At 35.8% G+C, this 21,099-nt stretch overlaps 1 protein-coding gene across 1 annotated transcript in view; it reads left to right on the forward strand.

Moving 5' to 3' along the window:
* The window catches only part of Casp1 (caspase 1), a 13,079-nt gene extending 2,913 nt beyond the window's left edge, over nt 1-10,166 (forward strand). The window contains exons 4-10 of the mRNA XM_055615558.1: nt 1,334-1,446; nt 2,117-2,290; nt 2,676-2,910; nt 3,367-3,507; nt 6,026-6,135; nt 6,580-6,683; nt 7,127-10,166. Coding sequence (XP_055471533.1) covers nt 1,334-1,446; nt 2,117-2,290; nt 2,676-2,910; nt 3,367-3,507; nt 6,026-6,135; nt 6,580-6,678 — 872 coding nt within the window. The 3' untranslated portion in view covers nt 6,679-6,683; nt 7,127-10,166. The remainder of the gene's footprint in view (nt 1-1,333; nt 1,447-2,116; nt 2,291-2,675; nt 2,911-3,366; nt 3,508-6,025; nt 6,136-6,579; nt 6,684-7,126) is intronic.
* The last annotated feature ends 10,933 nt before the right edge of the window (nt 10,167-21,099 follow it).

The following is a 21,099-nucleotide window of genomic DNA, read 5'->3' on the forward strand; positions in this document are numbered from 1 at the left end:
ATATATATATATATATATATATATATATATATATATATATATATCTTTCAGTGGTCTGCACTGAAATAGTACCTCTACCTTATAGAAACTGAGGCAGTCAGCACACAGCAGAGCCTATGTTGATAATGTTAATTTTGAATAAGTTATTTGTTTCTTAAGAAATATCCAGAGTTGCAATGTACAAGAGAGGTTTTCCGCTATAGTTCTGAAATAATTTAATGTAGAAGATAATCCTTTCTCCCCAAATCAGAAAGGCAACTGTTTAAAGAAGAAAAAAAAAAAACCTCAATTATTCTACTGGATCTGCTAATGGTGATTAATCCACATGTTTTCTTAGATATTTCATGTGAAATGACATTCCTATATAATTGAATACTTTATTTCATTACTTTAATAATCTCTAATGTAAATAAATATTTGTTTAAATTGTTGTTGTTTTAGTCTTATTAATACAGAAGCAAGACATCTTTGACCAATTAATGATATCTTCATAGTTTTCCAGTATATCATTCTAAGTAGTTTGCATTTTTCTACAACAACACATTTTAAAAAATCTCCCCATTTTAATTGCTAAATTTCTATTCTCTAGGTGCCTGAATAAATTATTTCTATTTTGAAATACACCAAGTTTATATCAAACTATTTAGAAGTACATCACAATGTTTGATTATACTGAACCTGGGATCCAATAAGAACCCCATGAACTACTCAGATAAACAAATCATTGTTAAAACACTCCTTCCTAGATATGTACAATCAATAATGAATGATATGACTGCATAAAATTTGTACATTAATTTAATCATTTATTATTCTACCTCACTTTCATTTTAATTCATTTATTTAATATTGTTCCTTTTTTAGTTAATGTGCACATACAGTAGAAAGTAATCTTAAAGGAAAGGACAGAGGATTATTTCTAAAAAGTTCTTGATGTAAACTATAAAGCATAAGTTTAAAAAATAGGTAAACATATTTTTAATTTTTTCACTGGAATTAAATAAGGACTGTTTTCCAACACCACCTTGCCACATGAAATTTCATTCAAGTAATCTAATTCATTCTAAAATATGCAAAACATTTTAAACTCTTTGCTTTGTTTTTATCTAAAATATTTGTCAAAATCCTAATCCTAAGGTAGATTCCTTGTCACACCACTAGTGATCTCTGACTTAAAATATGTTCCATTAATAGTGATCTATATCTTTTTCTACAGTGTCACAATGAACCCAAGGTTGACCTCACATGTCTTTACACTTGGTCAAGGCTCTAAGAAACTTGAAGTGAGACCACCAGGGTTGAATACACTCATGGCATTTTTCATCTCTTACAGAAACAAAGCAGACGCAGAACAAAAAAGATGGCGCATGCCCAGGACCAAGTGGGAGCCTCAAGATTTGTCCCTTAGAAACAGCCCAAAAGATTTGGAATGAAAATCCTTCAGAGGTGCTGTGCTCAGAATACAGGGTGGAGCAAGGCTGGAGAATGCTGGGGCCATCCTGGAGGGTGGTGGTTTTTACTCCGAGATAAGCTCATTGTAATGTCCCGAACACTCACTGAGCCACTTTGCCTTACATAAAAAATCCCTTCCTTTTAGAATTTCAGCCTTATTTGGAGAGTTACAAATTTGACCCAATTCATTGATAAACAATAATAGCAACAGCAAAATCAGTGGCTAACACTAGATGAATTGAATACTATTTACTGTGAGTTGAATACTATTTTATATATTTCATGTATAATAAAGCTGTTACCTTCAAAAATGACCTATTTCAGACTAGAGAACTGAATCGGGTAAAGATTCAATATTGTGTCTACAGTCAATAAGAAATCTGGAGAACCAATTTTACAATTTAGGGTTCCTAGCTACAACCCTAAATTTTATTTTTGCAATTTCCACTTTCAAAATTAAGGTTAGATGCTCAAAGAGTTCCTAGGCTCTAAGTATCCACTAGCACTCATAAACTGAGACTTAATTTTTCCCCTATTCTTAATATAATTTTTACAAAGTTGGTTTCTTGAAAGGATTAAGAGAAGGGAATTAGGAACTATCATGCACACATAAGATAGATATTGAATTAAACAAGGCTGTTTTTTAAATCTGCTTTTCATACAGGTTTATACAATAATGGATAAATCCACTCGTACACGTCTTGCCCTCATTATCTGCAACACAGAGTTTGAACATCTTCCTAGAAGGGATGGAGCTGATGTTGACCTCAGAGAAATGAAGTTGCTGCTGCAGAATCTGGGATATACTGTGAAAGTGAAAGAAAATCTCACAGCTGCGGTAAGATTTCTCAAAATATAGAAACAATGTCCATGTCTTTCATACCACTAGATAATGCTAGAAAATGTGACAGAAGCAGAAAACTTAAAGTCTTGCTAGTTTGTAATGACGATGTCCCTTGGTGAGTAGCCACTGACTGTACATGCCTGTCAAATGCTACAATGCTTTAACCAAAATCTCATGTCAAATCTAATTGCAAAATGTTTCTATCATCTCAGTAATCTCAGAATAACTTTCTATAATTTTATATCCTTGTTTTATATAAAATTGAAAATTAAAGATTTTCTTTTCCATGTCACTCATTTTCATGGATTTATTCAATGGCTCCGTTTAGTGTCCCTAGTGAAATCTCACAGTGTAATACCACTGCTCTGGCATCTTACAGGAGATGAAGGAAGAGGTGAAAGAGTTTGCTGCTCACCCAGAACACAAGACTTCTGACAGTACTTTCCTTGTTTTCATGTCTCATGGAATACTGGAGGGAATATGTGGAAAAACATACTCTAATGAAGTTGCAGATGTTTTAAAAGTTGGCACAATCTTTGAAATGATGAACACTTTGAACTGCCCAAGCTTGAAAGACAAGCCTAAGGTTATCATCATTCAGGCCTGCCGGGGAGGTGAGTGCTGATGGTTTTAAAATAACAGGACATCACATTCTGATTTTATCATTTATACTTAGATGGTACTTTTCAGTGTTTGGGGATTGATCCCCACATATTAAACATCTATTTTATTACTCAGTTACTTAAGTATTATGTGGGTTTTAGTTCAAGTTGGTAGATATTTGTTTCATTTTCTAGTAAAAAATATAACTATCAATAATCAACACATACATTTTGATCGCTGGATGTTACTGAGTCCATTAATGGATTAAAGGAGAAAATAATTCTTAAAACATGCTTATAACAAGCATTATACGCATATGTATATATTCATAGTCATAGACACACACATACATACATAAATATGAATAAAAGACAGAGTAATAAGTTTATAAATAGGGTTTAAGGAGAGTTTTAAGGATGCCAGAATTCCCTTGGAAATTGCTAGCAATATAAAATATTTTTTTCCAGAGAGAAAAGGAGTGGTGTTGGTAAAAGATTCAGCAGGTGACTCTGAAAAGGAACTCTCAATGGATTCAAATTTTGAAGATGACGGCATTAAGAAAGCCCATATAGAGAAGGATTTTATTGCTTTCTGCTCTTCGACACCAGGTAACAGGTCTTTATTCAGATCACCTTTGCTGCAGTTACTGTTAGAAAGATGGACTCCATATATGGCCTTACATAATACTTTTAAAACCAATTTAAAATTTCATATTCAGTCCTCCTCATCCAAACAGAAAAATACGCATGTATTTTTTCCAAATTAGTAAACTATTCATGCTGCATAATATTTCTCCTAGAAATATAAAGGATAACAGAAAATCAAATAAATCAAATAATTTTCACACTAAAGTCCATTAGGACCTGAAAGGTGTACCTCTTTGGGTCCTGTGAGAACACCACTGTGCACAGGCATCAGTGTTTACAGAATTCTGATGATGGGAGATGTGGAGACAGGAAGACTGACAACTTGACCTCAGACCCTCGGAGCCCATGAAAAGCTGGACAAGTAGCTGTAATCCCAGTGTACTATGAGTAGCTGGTGGGTACAGGACAATCTGCGGAAGTCATAAAAGCCAGCGGACCTAGCTTACATATCGGAGGCTAAGTGGCTTTTAATGTGAGATGGTTTCATATATTAAAACAAACATTTGTATATATAACTCAAAATGCATGCTGAAGAGCAATATTTAGATTACATTCTGACATTTCCGTTTATTACATCTTATATTTAATCTAATTTGTTTCCTCTTACTGAGATTTCTTCAAATTTCTCACCAACATGCACAAATATATGGTCATTGTGACAAGGGTTGAATAAGATGACATGTGTGAAATACTGAGCAATTCCTAAAAATTTCACATTATAAGTAACTCTTATTATTAAGTTTTTAATTTGTAAACTAAGTTACTTCCTATGTTAAGGCCTAATTTAAAGTCATTTGAGTCTTTCATTTTCTGCATGTCTGGAGGCCTACATTCTTTTACTCAAATACATCCTTAAGGCCTTGCCTCTGATCAGATAGCTTACAGGTTTGTATTATTGGCTATGGTTACACCCTCCAGTGAGAGCCTACTTCTACACTTGGTGCACCATGTCTTGATGTATATCTCACTACATTTTTTTTTCAATGATAACATCATATGGCTATTGAGACATTCTGGGCCCGTAGGGTTTTGCTGAACTATTGATTACAGACAAATTCTGGCAGGTGGATAATCATCTGCAGATGTATGCTAATTAGTAAGCCTATGAGATCCCATTGCACAGTTTCATACTCATGATCACTCAGACATCCCTGACTACACTCAATGAATCACTAAAAATACAAAAAGACCTGCAAAAGGAAGGAATCATATATGGAGAGGGATTGGTTGATGAGTGAATGGGAAGGAGTTAAAGAGAGGGCAGGTCATAAACATAATCAGATGTGTTCTACATGTGAAAGAAATTGTCAAAGAATAAATGTATTTAATTTTAAAACAGCATAGCAAAATATTCACAGGTTTCCAGCTTAAGAATGCAGCTGGCTTCATTATTAGACTTAACTGCTCTTTTAAATCATTTCCTCTCCTCATGCACCACCCAGTCCTCTCTGGTTACAGTGGCTTACAGAGGCCTGTGTAAATCCCAACAGCATAGCAGGACTTTTCTGAAAAGAACCTGGCCTTTTCCTTTCTTCACTGTGCAAAGTACTTTCAAAGATACCTGTGTCTACTCCTCTTCATTCCTTTACCTATCTTAGATATTTGTGTTTTATTGTTAGATTGTCTATTCTTCGAATATCTTTCAGTAGAAATAATTACTCCCAATGTATAGTTATGAATAGTGCATTTAAAAATGTACAGTGGAAGCCAGGCATAGTGGTACATGCCTGTAATCGCAGTACTCAGGGAGGCAGAGGAAGGCAGTTCACTGTGAGTTCAAGGCCAGCCTATTCTACAAAGTGAGTCAAGGCCAGCCAAGGCTACACAGAGAAACTCTGTTTGAAAAAAAAAATGTACATGGTTCTTGGCTGTTGCATCAATCTCTGCAGAACTCCCTAGGCTCCCTAGAGGAAGAGGATCCAAGCAGTCCTGATGAGACTTGATAAGCTACCTATAGATGGCAGGGAAAGAGAACTCCCCCTCTCAGTGGACCAGGCAGGGGAAGGGGATGGGGGGGAAAGAGAGGGGATATGGGACTGGAAGCAGTTGAGGAAGGGAGCTTCAATCATGATATATAATGAATAAATTGTGAAAAAATAAAAATTAAAATTAAAAAAAGAAAAAAATGAACAATGGACTTATATCAGAGGCATTATATTGCATCCTGGATACACACACTTATATTTTTATTCTCTTAAACCTAATCACTTCCCCTATTCCAGTCAGCCTGCCTTTCTGCTAGATTTTCACTTCCTTGAAATCAGGGACTGTGCCATCTGAACCTCTGCATTATATACAGTAACCATCTTGAGTAAGAGGGGAAATGAACTTAGTGAATTTTGTATTTGTCCACTGAAAAATGGCAGTGTGTGGAATACAGTATAAATTATATAATGTGTCCTGCTAGAGTGGAAAGGCTCAAGTGGCCTGTATTCAGGGTAAGGCCTATCATAAGATTTGGCTTATACTTTATTCACAGATAATGTCTCTTGGAGACATCCTGTCCGAGGCTCTGTTTTCATTGAGAAACTCATCAAACTTATGAAAGAGTATGCCTGGTCTTGTGACTTGGAGGACATATTCAGAAAGGTAGGACTCTAGAAGCGTTATCAGTTCTACTTCCCTTGTCTTTGGCTATTCAAGATGCTTCTAATGGGACATGTTTGTTGTGATTTTCAAAGGGCTATTTATTTATTTGTTGGTTACTTAACAATCCCTACCTGGTACCAATGTTTTATATTTTATGATCCTAAGCCTTCAGAGATAATAATTTACATTTACCCATATCCTTCCCTTGGTAGAATAAGGAGTAGAATCTAATATCACTGTGTCCACCATATTTATCAACTCCAGCAAGAGAATTTAATAGTCTGAGAAATATTCTCATAGTTTAGGTTCTTACAATTGCCATAAATTATTGTTTGTTTATTATCATGGGAGCTCATGCAGTTTTTGTCTTGTTTTGTTTTTTGCCTCCAAGTCAAGATTCTTCTTTCTGAGAATTACGACTATAAACCTTCCTTCCTCTTCTAGGTTCGATTCTCATTTGAGCAACCAGATTCTATGCTACAGATGCCCACCACTGAAAGAGTGACCTTGACAAAACGTTTCTACCTCTTCCCAGGACATTAAAATAAGTATGTTTTACCAATGTCTTTGTACATATTTTGTGTGTGTGTGTGTGTGTGTGTGTGTGTACAGTAGAGTAGGAGAGGTTGGTTCAATACCACTAAAGAGAAAAAAAAATGATCCTGCTTCAAGTTTTTAGGTCTGATGTAATAAATGGGGAAAACATGGAAACACTGAAGGCATGCTGTATATTCGGTTCTCCACAAAGCACTTTACTCTTTCTTAACATTCTCAGATTTCGATGGTCCTTTCTCAGGGTTGGCTGTTATGTGCCAAAATTTCGAGGGGCCGATGTTCAATATGTCTACATTTCATGTCAGAAGGGCAACACTTAACCATGCCTTGGGTTCTTCTCTGTTTTGAGGGCATATGCCAGCAGTACAGCATGATACTGTAATCTGCACATATCTCACCAAAATGCTTATGTTTATGTAATTTCCTTTTCCTGTAGGAATCCAGGAGACCCATCCTTCTGTACCTGTTTTGGGAATCACCTCAATTAGAAGCTAAGACGTCTCTAAATGATTCAATATATCTCAAAAAAAAAGGGGGGGGGAAGCTATCCTCTTATTTGTTGCTGTTGTTGACATGAAGTTTCCCTTTATTTAATTTGATGATCAGAACACAACAGAAAGTTGTCTTTTGTTATTGAATTTATCCATTCAGAATTTTACACATGTATAAAGTACATTCTAATTCCTATAACCTCACATTCTCTATGGTAATCCTCTATCCTTATAATTACTCTCTTCTTTAAAATTCCCTTTCAAACACTGATATCTCTTCTGTCTTTGAGACCCATTAAGTTTATCTAGAATCATCACTGCAACCATAGGAGAAGATTGTCCACTGAAACCTAATAAATGTGTTTGTGGAAACACATCTAAATCTCTCAGTAGCCAGAGTGTCAGGAGAGTTCTTAGAATTGACTCTTAAATGCTGAACTGGCTGGAAACCATTATTTTTTTTATGATAGCATTTGCTTGTCTTTTTCTATAGACATATAAAATTGATGCAATCACTACAGGTGCCTGAATTCTGAAAATTTAGCGCTCAGCAGAAGATATGTAGAAAATATAACGGGGACAGTCATAGCCAAAATAATAAATGTCATCTCAAAATGGAGTATTTACTTATGAATATGGAAGATTTGACCAGAACTCAGAAATTTCTATGTGCTATTATGTTTCGTGGAGTCAAAGAAAATATTGACTTAGTCCAAATACCTTAAAATTTTACATTCTGATTGAGAATATAAAACAGTCAATGCCCCAAACAAGCAGGAAACAATTATCACACACAAATAATACTGAACAGACGGTTAGTAGTGACATTACTTTAACCATTCGCTCAGCAGTGTTTAAGCTCAGGAAGAGCTGAAAGATGGACACTTCTGCTTGCACATTTCTAATCCGTTCTGTTTAGTCTGACATTTCCTAAAGCCTCAAAGTTGAATGCACCACAGCCCTTGTCTTTTTCCCTGTCTCTAGCAGTATATTTCCCTGATATACTGCTTTTCTGATATTATTATATTCTGATATTATTCTGATATGCATTCATTCTCTTGTGGCCTGAAATTGCCTCTAAGAACACTCCTTGTTCAAAGAATACCAAGCAGTAGTGGTAACCAGTCAACTCAGCAACAATTTCAACATAAAAGCCATTTTGTCTTGCACAGTTAATGAAATGCGTTCAGGGAGGACAAAAGAGTTGGTTTGAACTGTCTAATAAAAGACTACAGCAAATAGAAAGGATATACCACTGTGTTGAACACATTTAAATAGGAAAGAAGACAATAGGTTAATTCTCCACTAGAAATGAGGCTGTTAAATTTCACTGGCATATGATTGATGCTGTAGAAAGCATAGGTAGAGATATTGAGAAGTGAGAGGAGAAAGAATGAGCAATCAGCACTGGATGTTACCATAGCCTTAAAGAATGGAGATAATGCAAAGTGAAAACCCTTTAGAACATGAAGCCTGCAGAATCATATTTTATTTCTATTTTTGCTGCTGTTGTGGTTTGGTTTGGTTGTTTAGAAAGTTTATTTTTTTTTCTAAGAAAAGACTAGAGTTCAGGAAAAGGAAGACAGTTTTATGGGTTACAGGGGACTTCCCCAAAGGGTTGAGACTTTTGAGCAGCCTTTTCATAACCTCATTGGAAGTCCCCCGCCTCCCTATAATAAGGAAATGCCAAGCAACTTCCCTTTTCCTGTATGATGCTGTCTGCACTGTGGGAAAGAACTGAGGGTGTCTCTCATGGCTGGTGAGTATGGGTGTACTTCCTAAATAAGGATTGGGAACTGAGTTCTAGAATGTAGTATATCCATAGCTGTGAGGCAGGCAAAAATTAAAAAAAAAATATGGGAGAGGGGAGAAAGAAGAGAGGGGCAGAGCAGTGATGTAGAAACCAGGTAACCAGTTACTGTACAACTGGAAACTACTATGTATCAGGAATTATAATCCGTTCTAATGTTACTACATCCTTATGGTATATTAATTGTCCTAGTTTTTCAATTTTTTTTCTATAACCCAATGTATCTAAGCTGCTTTTGTTCATTTTTCATTAACATTAAGAAAATTTAGAGTTAACAGAGTATTAACTCTAAAAAACCCTGGGTTTTTTTATTCTCCCTTTCTGTTTAATAAGCATCTCTTTTAAGGTATGATTGGCTCTTTGTACAACTACTTGTCCTATAGGATTGTGTGGAATACTCATAATATGCTTTATATTGTAATATGCAGAGAATTGTTTCATGTTATATTGTATTACATACATGTGGTAGCATTATCAGTCTTCATTTGTGAAGTTTCCTCATAATTGCCATTATTTTTAGGAAGTGTATAATTACACAATCAGCCTTTTCAGAACTTGAAACAGTTGCCCATTGAAATCCTGAGTATGTGTCAATGGTATGGTGTATATTCCTTTGTTTTCCAAATTCTGCAAAATGAACAAAATCCATCTGTCAGATTTTATTTTGTTTGGTACACCAAAGGTTACTACCAGCAGGTAACAGAATTTGGTTGAATAGAGAACATGTAGGATTTTTTTTTTCATTATTTCTTTGGCTTGTAGCCAAGTGATATATTTTTTTTTTCGTTAAACCTTTCCTATTAACATGATGTTTCTCATAAAATGTGGAGGCTTCCACCACATTCCCTGTTAGTAACTGGTCAATTTCCTTATTTCCTTGTGCCAATGAAACTGGCAAACCTGTATGAGACCAAATATGAGTGATATATAATGGATAGTTTCTACTTCTGATGGCCTGTTGTAATTTCATAAATAAAAAGATTAATTCTGAATTATCAGGAACAAATTCAACAGTCTCTATATGGAAATCAACTCTTTCTGAATATAAAGAATCAGTAATTATATTAAGAGATTCAGGAAAATCTAATAATACCATAAGGATTGCATACAGTTTTCCAACAGATAATGTAAAAACAATCCACAAGTATTTTAACAATAAAACAATTTTGTTCTAATATTTGTGTTTTAAACTGAGTTATATGGATTTTTGATCACCTTCTTATTTTTTTGGTTTATAACCTGCCATCCCCACCTCGTTTGCATCAGGATAGAAAGTTGGTGCCACTGGAATTGGTGTTCTCTTTATAATATTTGGAATAATCCACTTAGATTTTTAATATGCTAAATAGTTTGCTTTTTAGGATATTCATTATTAATTTCTCCCCAGTAATTACCACAGGCTCTTTGTCAAACTTCACAGTGACCTGATCTCAGGATAAGTAAGAAGTACCACAATTTCAGCTGATTCTATTTCTGACAATCTACCTTTTATAATCAATTCATAAATCTTTTCTCTACATGTCTTCAATTTTTTATTTTATTTATATGCTGATGGAATCCTTTACATAATACTATCTTTTCTTTGCATCATGAGCCCAGTTGGAGATAAAGTTGATTGCAAAATGACCAAAATACAATCAAGTTTAGGATTAATTCAATCCACATATGCATATTGCAGTCATTGTTCTGCAAGAGTTAACTCTTTTTCTGCTTCAGCTGTTAGACATCTTGGACTGTTTAAGTTTGAATTTCCTTGTAATGTTTGAAACAATTTATTAACTCACTAGTACTCAATCCAATTTTAGACCTTAATCAGTTAAAAATCTCCCATTAAACCCCTGTGCCCAGATTTTTTGGTTCTGTTGCTCTCCTTTGGAGTTCCTGTCCTCTACATGTCTTACTATTTCCCACTTCTTTCATAAGATTCCCTGAATTCTGCCCAGAGATTGGCCATAAGTCAGCATCTGCTTTGATACCCTGCAGGGTAGAAACTTTCAGAGGCCCTCTGTGGCAGGCTCCTGTCCTGTTCCCTGTTTTCCCCCTCTTCTGATGTCCATCCTCTTTGCCTTTCTGAATGGGGACTGAGCATCTTAGCTAGAGTCCTCCTTTTTGATTAGTTTCTTTAGGTATACAGTTTTTAGTATGTTTTTCCTATATTATATGTCTAATATCCACTTACAAGTGAGTATATACCCTGTGTGTCCTTCTGCTTCTGGGATACCTCACTCAGGAGGTATCCAGTTCAGGGGTCTTTTCTGAGATTGATACTCTAACCAAGGACCATTCATGGAGATAACCTAGGACCCCTGCACAGATGTAGCCTATGACAGTTCAGTGTCCAAGTGGGTTCCATAGTAATGGGAACAGGAACTGTCTCTGACATGAACTGATTGGCTTGCTCTTTGATCACCTCCCCCTGAGGGGGGGAGCAGCCTTGCCAGGATACAGAAGAAGACAATGCATCCACTCCTGAGGAGACCTGATAGGCTAGGACCAGAAGGAAGGGGAGGAAGACCTCCTCTATCAGTGGACTGGGGGATGGGCATGGGTGGAGAAGGGGGAGGGAGGGGAGGATTGGGAGGGGAGGAGGGAGGGAGCTACAGGGGGGATACAAAGTGAATAAATTGTAATTAATAAAAATTAAAATTAAAAAATCTCCCATTAATTAATCATTAAGAGTTTGCAATTGATCCATATAGATACGTACCATTTGTGGTTGAATTTTTTGTTGCCTGCTTTTATTACTCAAATAACTAAGTGAATCTCCTCTTTGTATTTCTTCTGAAGCAATTTGTCACCCTCAACTGGCAGAATTCTTTGTCTTTCCTTAAACATTTTTTTCTAAAGTATCTGCTATAGAATCAGCCAACAAAACATCATCCATGTAATGACATGTGATAGGCTGAGGAAATTGCCTATGAATTCTTTATAGTGATTGTTAAGCATAAAATATTGACATAAAGTTGGACTATTTAATAGGCTCAGTGGAAGTACCTTCCAATGGCATCTATTTATTGGATATCTGTTGTTCAGATTATGTACCAAGAATGCAAACCTTTCCCTATCCTGCTCAATCAAGCATATTGTGAAAAGCAATCTTTCAAGTCATTTATTATTATAGGCCATGATCTGGGTAAACAAAAAGGTAAAGGAAGTCCAGCCTATAAAGGACCCATTGGTTGAATTACTTTATGGACTGCTATTAAATCTGTTATCAATCTCCAATTTCCTGTTGTTTTTTTTTTTTTTTCACAACAATCATAGGAGAATTCGATGGGCTGATAGATTCCCCTATATGTTGAGCCACCAGCTGTTCAAGTGCCTACAATTTTTCTTTTGCTATGGGCCACTGCTCTTGTCTCACAGGTATGTTTGATATCTATTCCAGGGGCAAGACTGTTGGTAATTCAGCAGTGGCCTCTGTTATAAATTTGGAAACTCAGTTCCTATGATGTCCTGTGTTTGGACAATGGGCACAGCTTGTGCTTGTTCTTACCATCTTTATCAATACCTTCTCCACAAGCATCTAACCTATCATCCCCAATTTCCTAATTTTCTGTCCCTGGGATTGCAGGAATATTACTTTGAGTACTCCATTGGTATAAAAGATCACTTCCCCCTAAATTAATGGGTATGTCGGCCACATATGGTCTCAACTTCCTTGTTTGCCCTTCTGGTCCCACAGATTTAACCAATTGGCCACTTTGCTTTGTTTGTGATAATTTACCAATTCCTACAAACTGTGTATAAATCTTCTGAAGTGGCCAACTTGGATTCCAAGACTTTTGGGAAAGTAAACTGATATCAGCTCTTGTATCCACAAAACCTTCTATTTCAACACCAATCATTTGTAGCATTAATTTGAGTCTCAGATTGTTAACTATTGTTGAACAGAACACACATTTTCCAGTACTCCAAAAAGCTCCTGTTCTTTTTACTGGAGAGGTCTTGCCATTGATGTAATTCTATTCCCTGTATTAATTTGCATCTCTTTTTTCACAAATGACATGATTTTAATTTCTTCCTTTCAATCCACATCTATGATACCTGGATGAATAATAAATCCTTGAGAAGTTAATCTACTTCTTCCCAGGATTATTCCTACTCTCCCTGAAGGTAAAGGACCATAAACACCAGTGGTTATGTTGTAACATTCAACATTTGGTGATAGTTTAATATGTATATCTGTAGCCAGATGCAAAGCTCAACTACCTTCAGCAGCAGCCATTAGATTATCAATACTTAGTTTTTATTTTCCTGCCCACTTAGTCCCTCCTGGCTGACGAAAGAAGATGGCTGTCATTGTTTGTTGTGGGTCCTTGAGCTGACAGACCCCTTCATTCATTTCCCAATGACAAGAGGTTACCTTGCATGTCTCCTTTGGACTTATAATCCCTAGAGCAATGCTTTCCCTTGCCATGGTGGCTACAAAACCTTGAAAGCTATTGCATTCAATTGCAACGAGAAACTGCTTGTTCTTTTTTATGAATATCATATTATTTTTGTCAATGTGCCTACTATTTTGAACTCTGAAGCTTCTACTCTTACTATTTCTTTGGAAATGCCCAAATTCACAACAATTATAACACCGAGCATTTTGATTTCTGAGATTTCTAGCTACAGCTTGCCCAGTGATATCAGCATTATGCTGCTAAGAGCCAATATAAGTTGGTGTGTGTGTGAGTTTATTTACATCACTAAAAATGCATGTTAACTCAAACTGGTAGGTGGCAAATGAAAGGAGAGAGATCTTGAGAATAGAGTACAATACATGACAAGGCACTTTTAAAAACTTTAGTGAAGATAACAAAGAAGCCAGAACCCATGTGTTAAGAGCAGGAAGGCTCTGCAAAAAAGAAAAATGACTTCCAAGTAGAGAGATCTGCATAGGCTACATGTAGAGTACAGAATAAAGATAGAAGAAAATGGTCTGAGAGAAACAGGAGATGAAAAATATAAGGACAATGAAGGTCTAAGTTTAGTTTGTTTGTTTGTTTTTTTTTTTCTAAGCACATAGGCAGGGTGTTTAAGGGCAATATTAAGGCACTAAAATAACAAGCCAACACCTACAAAATAAGGGAAAACACAGACACGGAAAAGAAAACCTAATAAAAGAGACGTGACTCTATGAATCATCACCGAGGCAGGTGACAGGGTGTTCCCAGGTACAGGAAGGCAGAAACAACTTTACCTCTAAGAACAAAAAGCAAACCAAATTTTTGTGTGTTCCCAATGTTGATTTTACTGAAATTAGAAGGTAAGATTTATCTTAACCTGCATCCTAAAGAAGAGGTGGGGTCTGTTCCAGGGCATGGAGTCAGAGATGAAAGACTTTGCTGAACTCCCAGAGCACAAGACATCAGACAGCGCATCCCTGGTGCTTATGTCTCATGGCGCACTGCACAGCATAAGTGGAACAATGCACAGCGGAAAAACCCCCGATGTGCTACAATATGATACCAACTATTAGATATTCAACAGTTGCCACTGCCCAAGTCTAAGAGACAATGCCAAGGTCATCATTGTTCAGGCCTGCAGAGGTGATAAGTTCCCTGGTAGAACTGTGAGTTCCCAGGCTGAAGGCTGCAGGCTGCAAAGGTGCTGGCAAAGAAATGTCATGTGTGCTTTGTATCTGGGAGAAACAACCCCAGGCTCTGTTTATGTCCCAGAAATTCATGGCACCAATGGGAATTTCCATCAATTGTGTCATTACAAATATTTGCCTGGTTAGTTGAGAGATATTCATATAAGCTTTATCCAATAAAAGTGATGAAAGACATTTTAAGAATCTCTGAGTAAATTGACAGAAATACACAAATATTAGAACAAAGTTGTTTTATTGTTAATATACTTATAGATTGTTTTTTACATTATCTGTTGGAAAACTGTATTTAAAAGTGGGAAAATTTCTCAGTACAATAATTGTGGTTGACTTTATTACCTTATTCTCACTAATAGTCAGACCATATGGAAATAAGGTCATAAAAAACATCAGGGAGCTAGAGAGACAGCTCAGCCATTAAAGGTTAAGCCATCACAACCATAAAAAAAAATCAGGGCTGGAGTGCATTATAAACCAAATGGGCATAATAAATATCTATATAATACTGTACCCAACCTATACAAAAAACATGTTTGCAATCCCAGTTCTGGGGAGGCACAGAGAGGTGGACCTGGCAGCCCAATGGCCAATCAGCGTAGTCTATTTTATTCAATTTGAAGAGAGAGGGAGTCACTGTCTCAATAATCAAAATGGATGACATTTTAAAAATTATAGTCAAGGTTGTCTCCACATATATGTATGTACACATTCACATGCAATTTTGCACAGATGTGACCTGCATGTACCATGAGGTAGGTGCTCACTCACATTTACACATACACAAACATACACACACACACACACACACACACACACACACACACACAAAATGTTCATTTGGTGTTCATGATCATTCATAACTATAATCCTAGCTACTTGGGAGGCATATAGGCTATATCAGAGGTTAAACAGCTGCCTGAACAACCTAATGTGACTGCATCAAACTTTAGAAGATATAACTATAATTATGTATTACATAAAATATTATACTATATGTTATATATACATATATACATTAATATATTATACCATATATATACTTGTATACATTAATATATATTATACCATATATATATGTACATACATATATATATATATGGTACTATACATTTACTCCTCATACCAAAATCAGCATTGATAAAATACCTCATACCCATGTTTATTAGGGACATAGTGGATAAGAAGTGGAATCAGCCTAGGTTACCATCAAAACATGACTGAATAAAGAAAATGCGCTTATGCATAATTAGGTATTATAAAAATCATAAAAAAGAATAAATTCCTGAGGAGTTTGGATAAATTTGGAGGAAAATGTAAATGTTAACCCTCGTATTAATCAAAGTGAATAAGTCAAGAATGTCAAATGTTATTTCTCAGAGTCTTGTATGTGAAAACCGAATAAAAAGTACAAAATTATGATCTGAAAGCATAAGGTTGTTTTTAAGAGACCAAAAGAGACTGGGAACTGAAGAATATAGAAAGGGAGAGTGTCAACAGAACTGAGAGCGAAATGGCCAAGGCAGATACCTGCATGTACGAAGGTGTACTATGTTACATTTACTGGTGTAATCACTGAATATTCTAGCCTACAAAAATTCAAAAATTGAGTATGGCCATACATAATTACATCTTTTTATTTTATCATGCTCTAATTATGTAAAATAACTGGCTCATTATGATATTTTTGTTCTCTTACATATGTTTTCATCATTCTATACCATACTCATTCTCTCTTTGTTCAGCCCACTCTTCTTGGTCTACATCTATTTTTAAAAGTAGTTCAACTTCCACCTTTGTGTATTTTTAGTTTTTGATCTAGATTAAGAATATAATTGCAATCATGTAATATTGTCTTTCCCAATCTAGCTTATTGTGCTTAACATGATGACCTCCAGTTCAACCCATTGTTTTTCAAATAATAAAATTTGGATTTTTCCTTTATTGTATAATGCTACCCTGTGTATATTAACCACATTATTCTTATATACTCATATTTATTAATGGGTCCCTATGTTGATACCACAACTTGCATATGATGAATAATAAAAACAATATATGGTTAATGCATTTATATTTTAGATATTTTATTTATTTTGGGTATGGTTGTATATTTCCAGCTAGCCAAGAACGCATAGCATTCTCCTGCCTCAGTCTCAGGAGAGCTGGGATTATCATCGTCATATAAAATTACATCCAACTTGTAGGTTGTAAATAGGCCTTAATGATAGTGACTTCAAATTACCATGGGGCTATAAGTGACTAAATATTAAAAATACAAATAACTTTTCTATAGCCAGGTGCTCTGAAATGATGCAGATCTTGACGTGCTCTGTTTTGAGCAAACACATCCTTACAGTTTTATGACTGTCACCATTAATTTTGTGACACAATCATGTGATAATAAATTGGAACATTTGTCCATGATCCTAGAGGAAAAACAGTTCTCTCTGTGTCTCTCTGTGTATGTGTGCTCACATAGGCTATGTGTGAAACTAATGGGAATGAGTTCTTAAAATCACGGAGGAAGGAGTTTGGGAAAGTCCTACCAAGTGTGCCAGGAACTATAAAACTCATTGTCTCTACAGGGAACCCTGGGAAAGTGTGATCAGAGAGTCTTCAAAAGCCCAGTCGTAAAGAGCTGTAGATTTGCCTAGAAATGTGGAGGCAGACGCTGCCCACCAAAGCCACGTGGAGAAGGAATTCATTGCCTTCTACTCTACTACCTCACGTATGTGGTTTCTCTGCCCTATAGCTTTGCAGGCCCAAGGCATCTTTATATAACAGTGCCCTGACACAAAATTTGAGTCCAGGAATACATCTTAAATTTTGTTTTTGTTTTGAGGACATGTTCTCCTACACAGAATCTTTAAGACTTGCCTTTTTCTGTCATTAAGGCATGTATAGTGAAATATATACAAAGTCCCCGAGATACCCCAGCACAGAGGATAGCCTTGGCTTCACAGCAGAAAAAGTCATAGGTCACAGGACTATCCGCTTTGTCTCAATTATTCAGCCCCAAGAAATTTGGAAACATCTTGTCAGAGTCTAGAAGTAACAATTCTATGACAGGGTCCAGGAGGAATGGACAACCTAAGAGTTAACAGCCCATTTGTTTTCATAGAGTTTCTCTGGCATAAAAAGCTCCAGTAAATCCAATGCCATCAAAACATAATCTCTTGCCCTTTCAATATACTTCCATTTAGTTCAACTTTGGCAAGCATATGTTGTCTTTCTGTAAGAAATGAGTTACTGCAAAAAAAGAAAAATGCGTTAAAGTAGGTTTATCTATACTTCTCTTCACTGTAAATTAATTGTCAAGCTCTTTTTTTAAAAATGTAAAACCAAAAATACATTAAAGCACTGAAATGGCATAAACCAAAATATGTCACTTTCTGTCTTCTCAGATCACTTGTCCCACAAAGACACATAGGGCTCTTACTTCATCACCAAACTCATTACCTGCTTCCAGACATGTTCCTGTTCTTGTCATCTCTTGGATATATTTCAGAAGGTGAGTGCTTTCTTTGCAGCTCATTTATTTTTCCATAAAGGATTCACTATACTCACTTCCCACATGTCAATAAGATAACGAGACATGTAAAAATAAGATGGGACCTGCTTTTTTCATTCAGCTGTTAAAAAATATAGTTTGAAAAAAGATATCAATATATCACAGAGTTCTAAAATGATCAGACACATCCAGATTATAAACTTGCCTGTTATGAATTATTAGGTAAATCCTGGGCTTTCTCATGGGATGAATTAATTTTGAAAAGGAAAAATATTAATAGGAGCAGAAGAAAAGTCAGCTGTTTATAAATCCAAAATCATAAAGGACAGTAGTATTTGTAAGAAAACAAGAACATTTTGCTTTCTTGCAGCAATTGGGGTTTCTATGAATAGAGAACTTGGAAGTTAATTATTATTTTAAATTGAAAATAGATTTTTTTTCCTTAAATAATATAACCTGACTATGGCTTTCTCTCCCTCTACTCTTACAAGTTCCTCACCACCTCCCATTCAGAACCACCACTTTTCTATCTTTTATTAGACAAGAAACAGGATTCCAGAGGATGATAAAATAAATAAAACAAAGTAGCACACTTAGGAATCCCATAAAAACACTAAACTGGAAGCCATACCAAACCTAGTTCAGACTCACACAGGTCCTGTGCATGCTGTTAGTTCAAATGAGCTTTGATCACACTGATTTAGAAGGCTTTGTTTCCGTGGCATTCTCCACCCACTCAGGATCCTCCACTGCTTCTGCCTCCACTTCCACACCATTCCCCGCACCCTGACAGAAAGGACTTGATGGAGTCATCTCAGTTAAGGTTGAGTATGCCAAGGCCCCTCATTCTCTGCATAATGTCTGGCTGTGAGTGACTGTCACTGTACTCATTTCCATCTGTTGTGCTTAGAGGAAAATACCACTTGTGGCTTTTTTGTGTGTGCCTTTTCTTTTGGGGGGGGTCTGGTCTGATTTTGTGGTTTGGGAATGATAGTATGTGGTTTTACTCTAGTTCAGATATGGATTCCATTTTGTGGACTGTGATTTCAGTTATTGTTGGCTACTCCACAAACTTTATATCACCATTGCACTAGCATATCTTACAGGCAAGATATTATTTGAATAATATTTTGCATATTAGCTGTCTATCAGATATGCAGTTGATAAAAAGTCTTTCCATGCTATAGGTTAGTTGTCTTATGCTGTAGGTAAGACTTCAAGTATTATATTAAATAGGTATGGAGAGAGTGGACAACCTTGTTTGCTCCTGAGTTTAGTGGAATTGTTTTTTTGTTTGTTTGTTTGTTTGTTTGTTTTTTGTTGCTTTGTTTTTGTTTTTTCCATCCAAGTTGACATTGGCTATGGTCTTCCTGCAAATTGCCTTTATTGTGTTGAGGTATGTCCCTGGTATCCCTAATCTCTCTAGCAATTTTATCATGAAAGGGTGTAAGTCTTTTGCAAAGACCCTTTCTGGATGTAAAGATCATGTTGGGATAATCATGTGATTACATTTTTCAGTTTGTTTATAAATTATAAAGTAGCATTTATCAATTTACATATATTGAACCATCTCTGCATCTAAGGGATGAGACTACTTGATTATGGTGAATGTTTTCATATGTTCTTGGATTCAGTTTGCAAAGTTTTTATTGAGAATTTTTGCACCTATGTTCAATAGGGCAATTAGTTTGTTGTTCTCTCTTTTTGTTGAGCCTTTATGTTGCTTGGTTATCATATAACTGGGCCATTGTAAAATGAATAGAGCAGTGTTCTTTTTGTTTTGTGGACTAATTTGACAAATATTCACATTAACTGTTCTTTGAAAGTCTTACAGAATTGTGGGAAGCAAAAGGTCTTTCTCAAGCTGTGGACAGATGCTCGCCCGGCAAGCTGCTTTGTTACAGAGCATTCAGAAAACAACAAAATACAAAAAACAACAAAACCATGTTTTCACCCTAGTCTTTACCTTGAAACAGAAATAGGTAGAATGTTTTGCCAAGTTTCTTTAAGTCATCTGTGAGACCTTTGACCACATCTGCCTTACAGGAATGTAGATGCCTTTGAAAACAAGTTTAACAGTTTTCCATGAACCCCATCCTTGTACCGATGTGAATTGTTTTGCTTTGTCTTTAAAAAGGGGCTGGGGAATAAGCTTGGTGCTTTTCAGTATTGACTGATAGCCATCTCAAAACTATCCTAAGTTTTCTGTCTCTTTCTTTTAACCTGTGATTTCTCAATCCCACTCTCTCTGTTGTGTCTAAAATTACCTATGGTCAGTTCTGTCATGAAACTTTGTGGTAAAACCATCTGGCCCTCAGATAGTTTGGGTTGGGAGAATTTAATTACTCAATTCTGTATTTGTGTATCCATGGTAAGTAGGATGTGATTGATTAATGCAAGCAAAAAGACTTAATAAGTCAGATATTGCTGATTGTGAGATTCAGCAGGGATTCAAATCTTAAAAAGATGTTGCTGAGATTTTTAATTTACCTCAGTCAATACTCATCTTGACTGGAGTTAAAATTAGGTCATCTTACATCCAATGTCTATCCCATTTGTCTTTCTAAGTGAGGATTGATCATTGTACCCTGGGTCCTCTTTCTTGTTTATCTTCTTTAGATGTATAAATTTTAGTATGTTTATCCTTCCTATCTTTTAGGTCTATATAAGTGAGTATATACCATGTGTGTCTTTCTGCTTTTGGGATATCTCACTCAGGATGATCATTTCCAGGTCCTACCGTTTGTCTGCAAATTTCATGATTTCCTTGTTTTTAATTGCTGAGTAGTATTCCATTGTGTAAAAGTACCACAATTTCTGTATCCATTCCTTAAAGGAGGGACATCTGGGTTGTTTCCAGGTTTTGGCTATTACAAATAAAGCTGCTATAAACATGGCTGAGCAAAAGTCTTTGTTGTATACTTTAGCCTCTTTTGGATATATGCGTAGGAGTAGTATAGCTGGATCTTGAGGAAGCAGTATTCCTGATTGTCAG

The sequence above is a fragment of the Psammomys obesus genome, unplaced genomic scaffold, assembly GCF_907164565.1.
Source record: "Psammomys obesus unplaced genomic scaffold, mPsaObe1.curated_primary_1811, whole genome shotgun sequence".
In the NCBI taxonomy this organism is placed as follows: domain Eukaryota; kingdom Metazoa; phylum Chordata; class Mammalia; order Rodentia; family Muridae; genus Psammomys; species Psammomys obesus.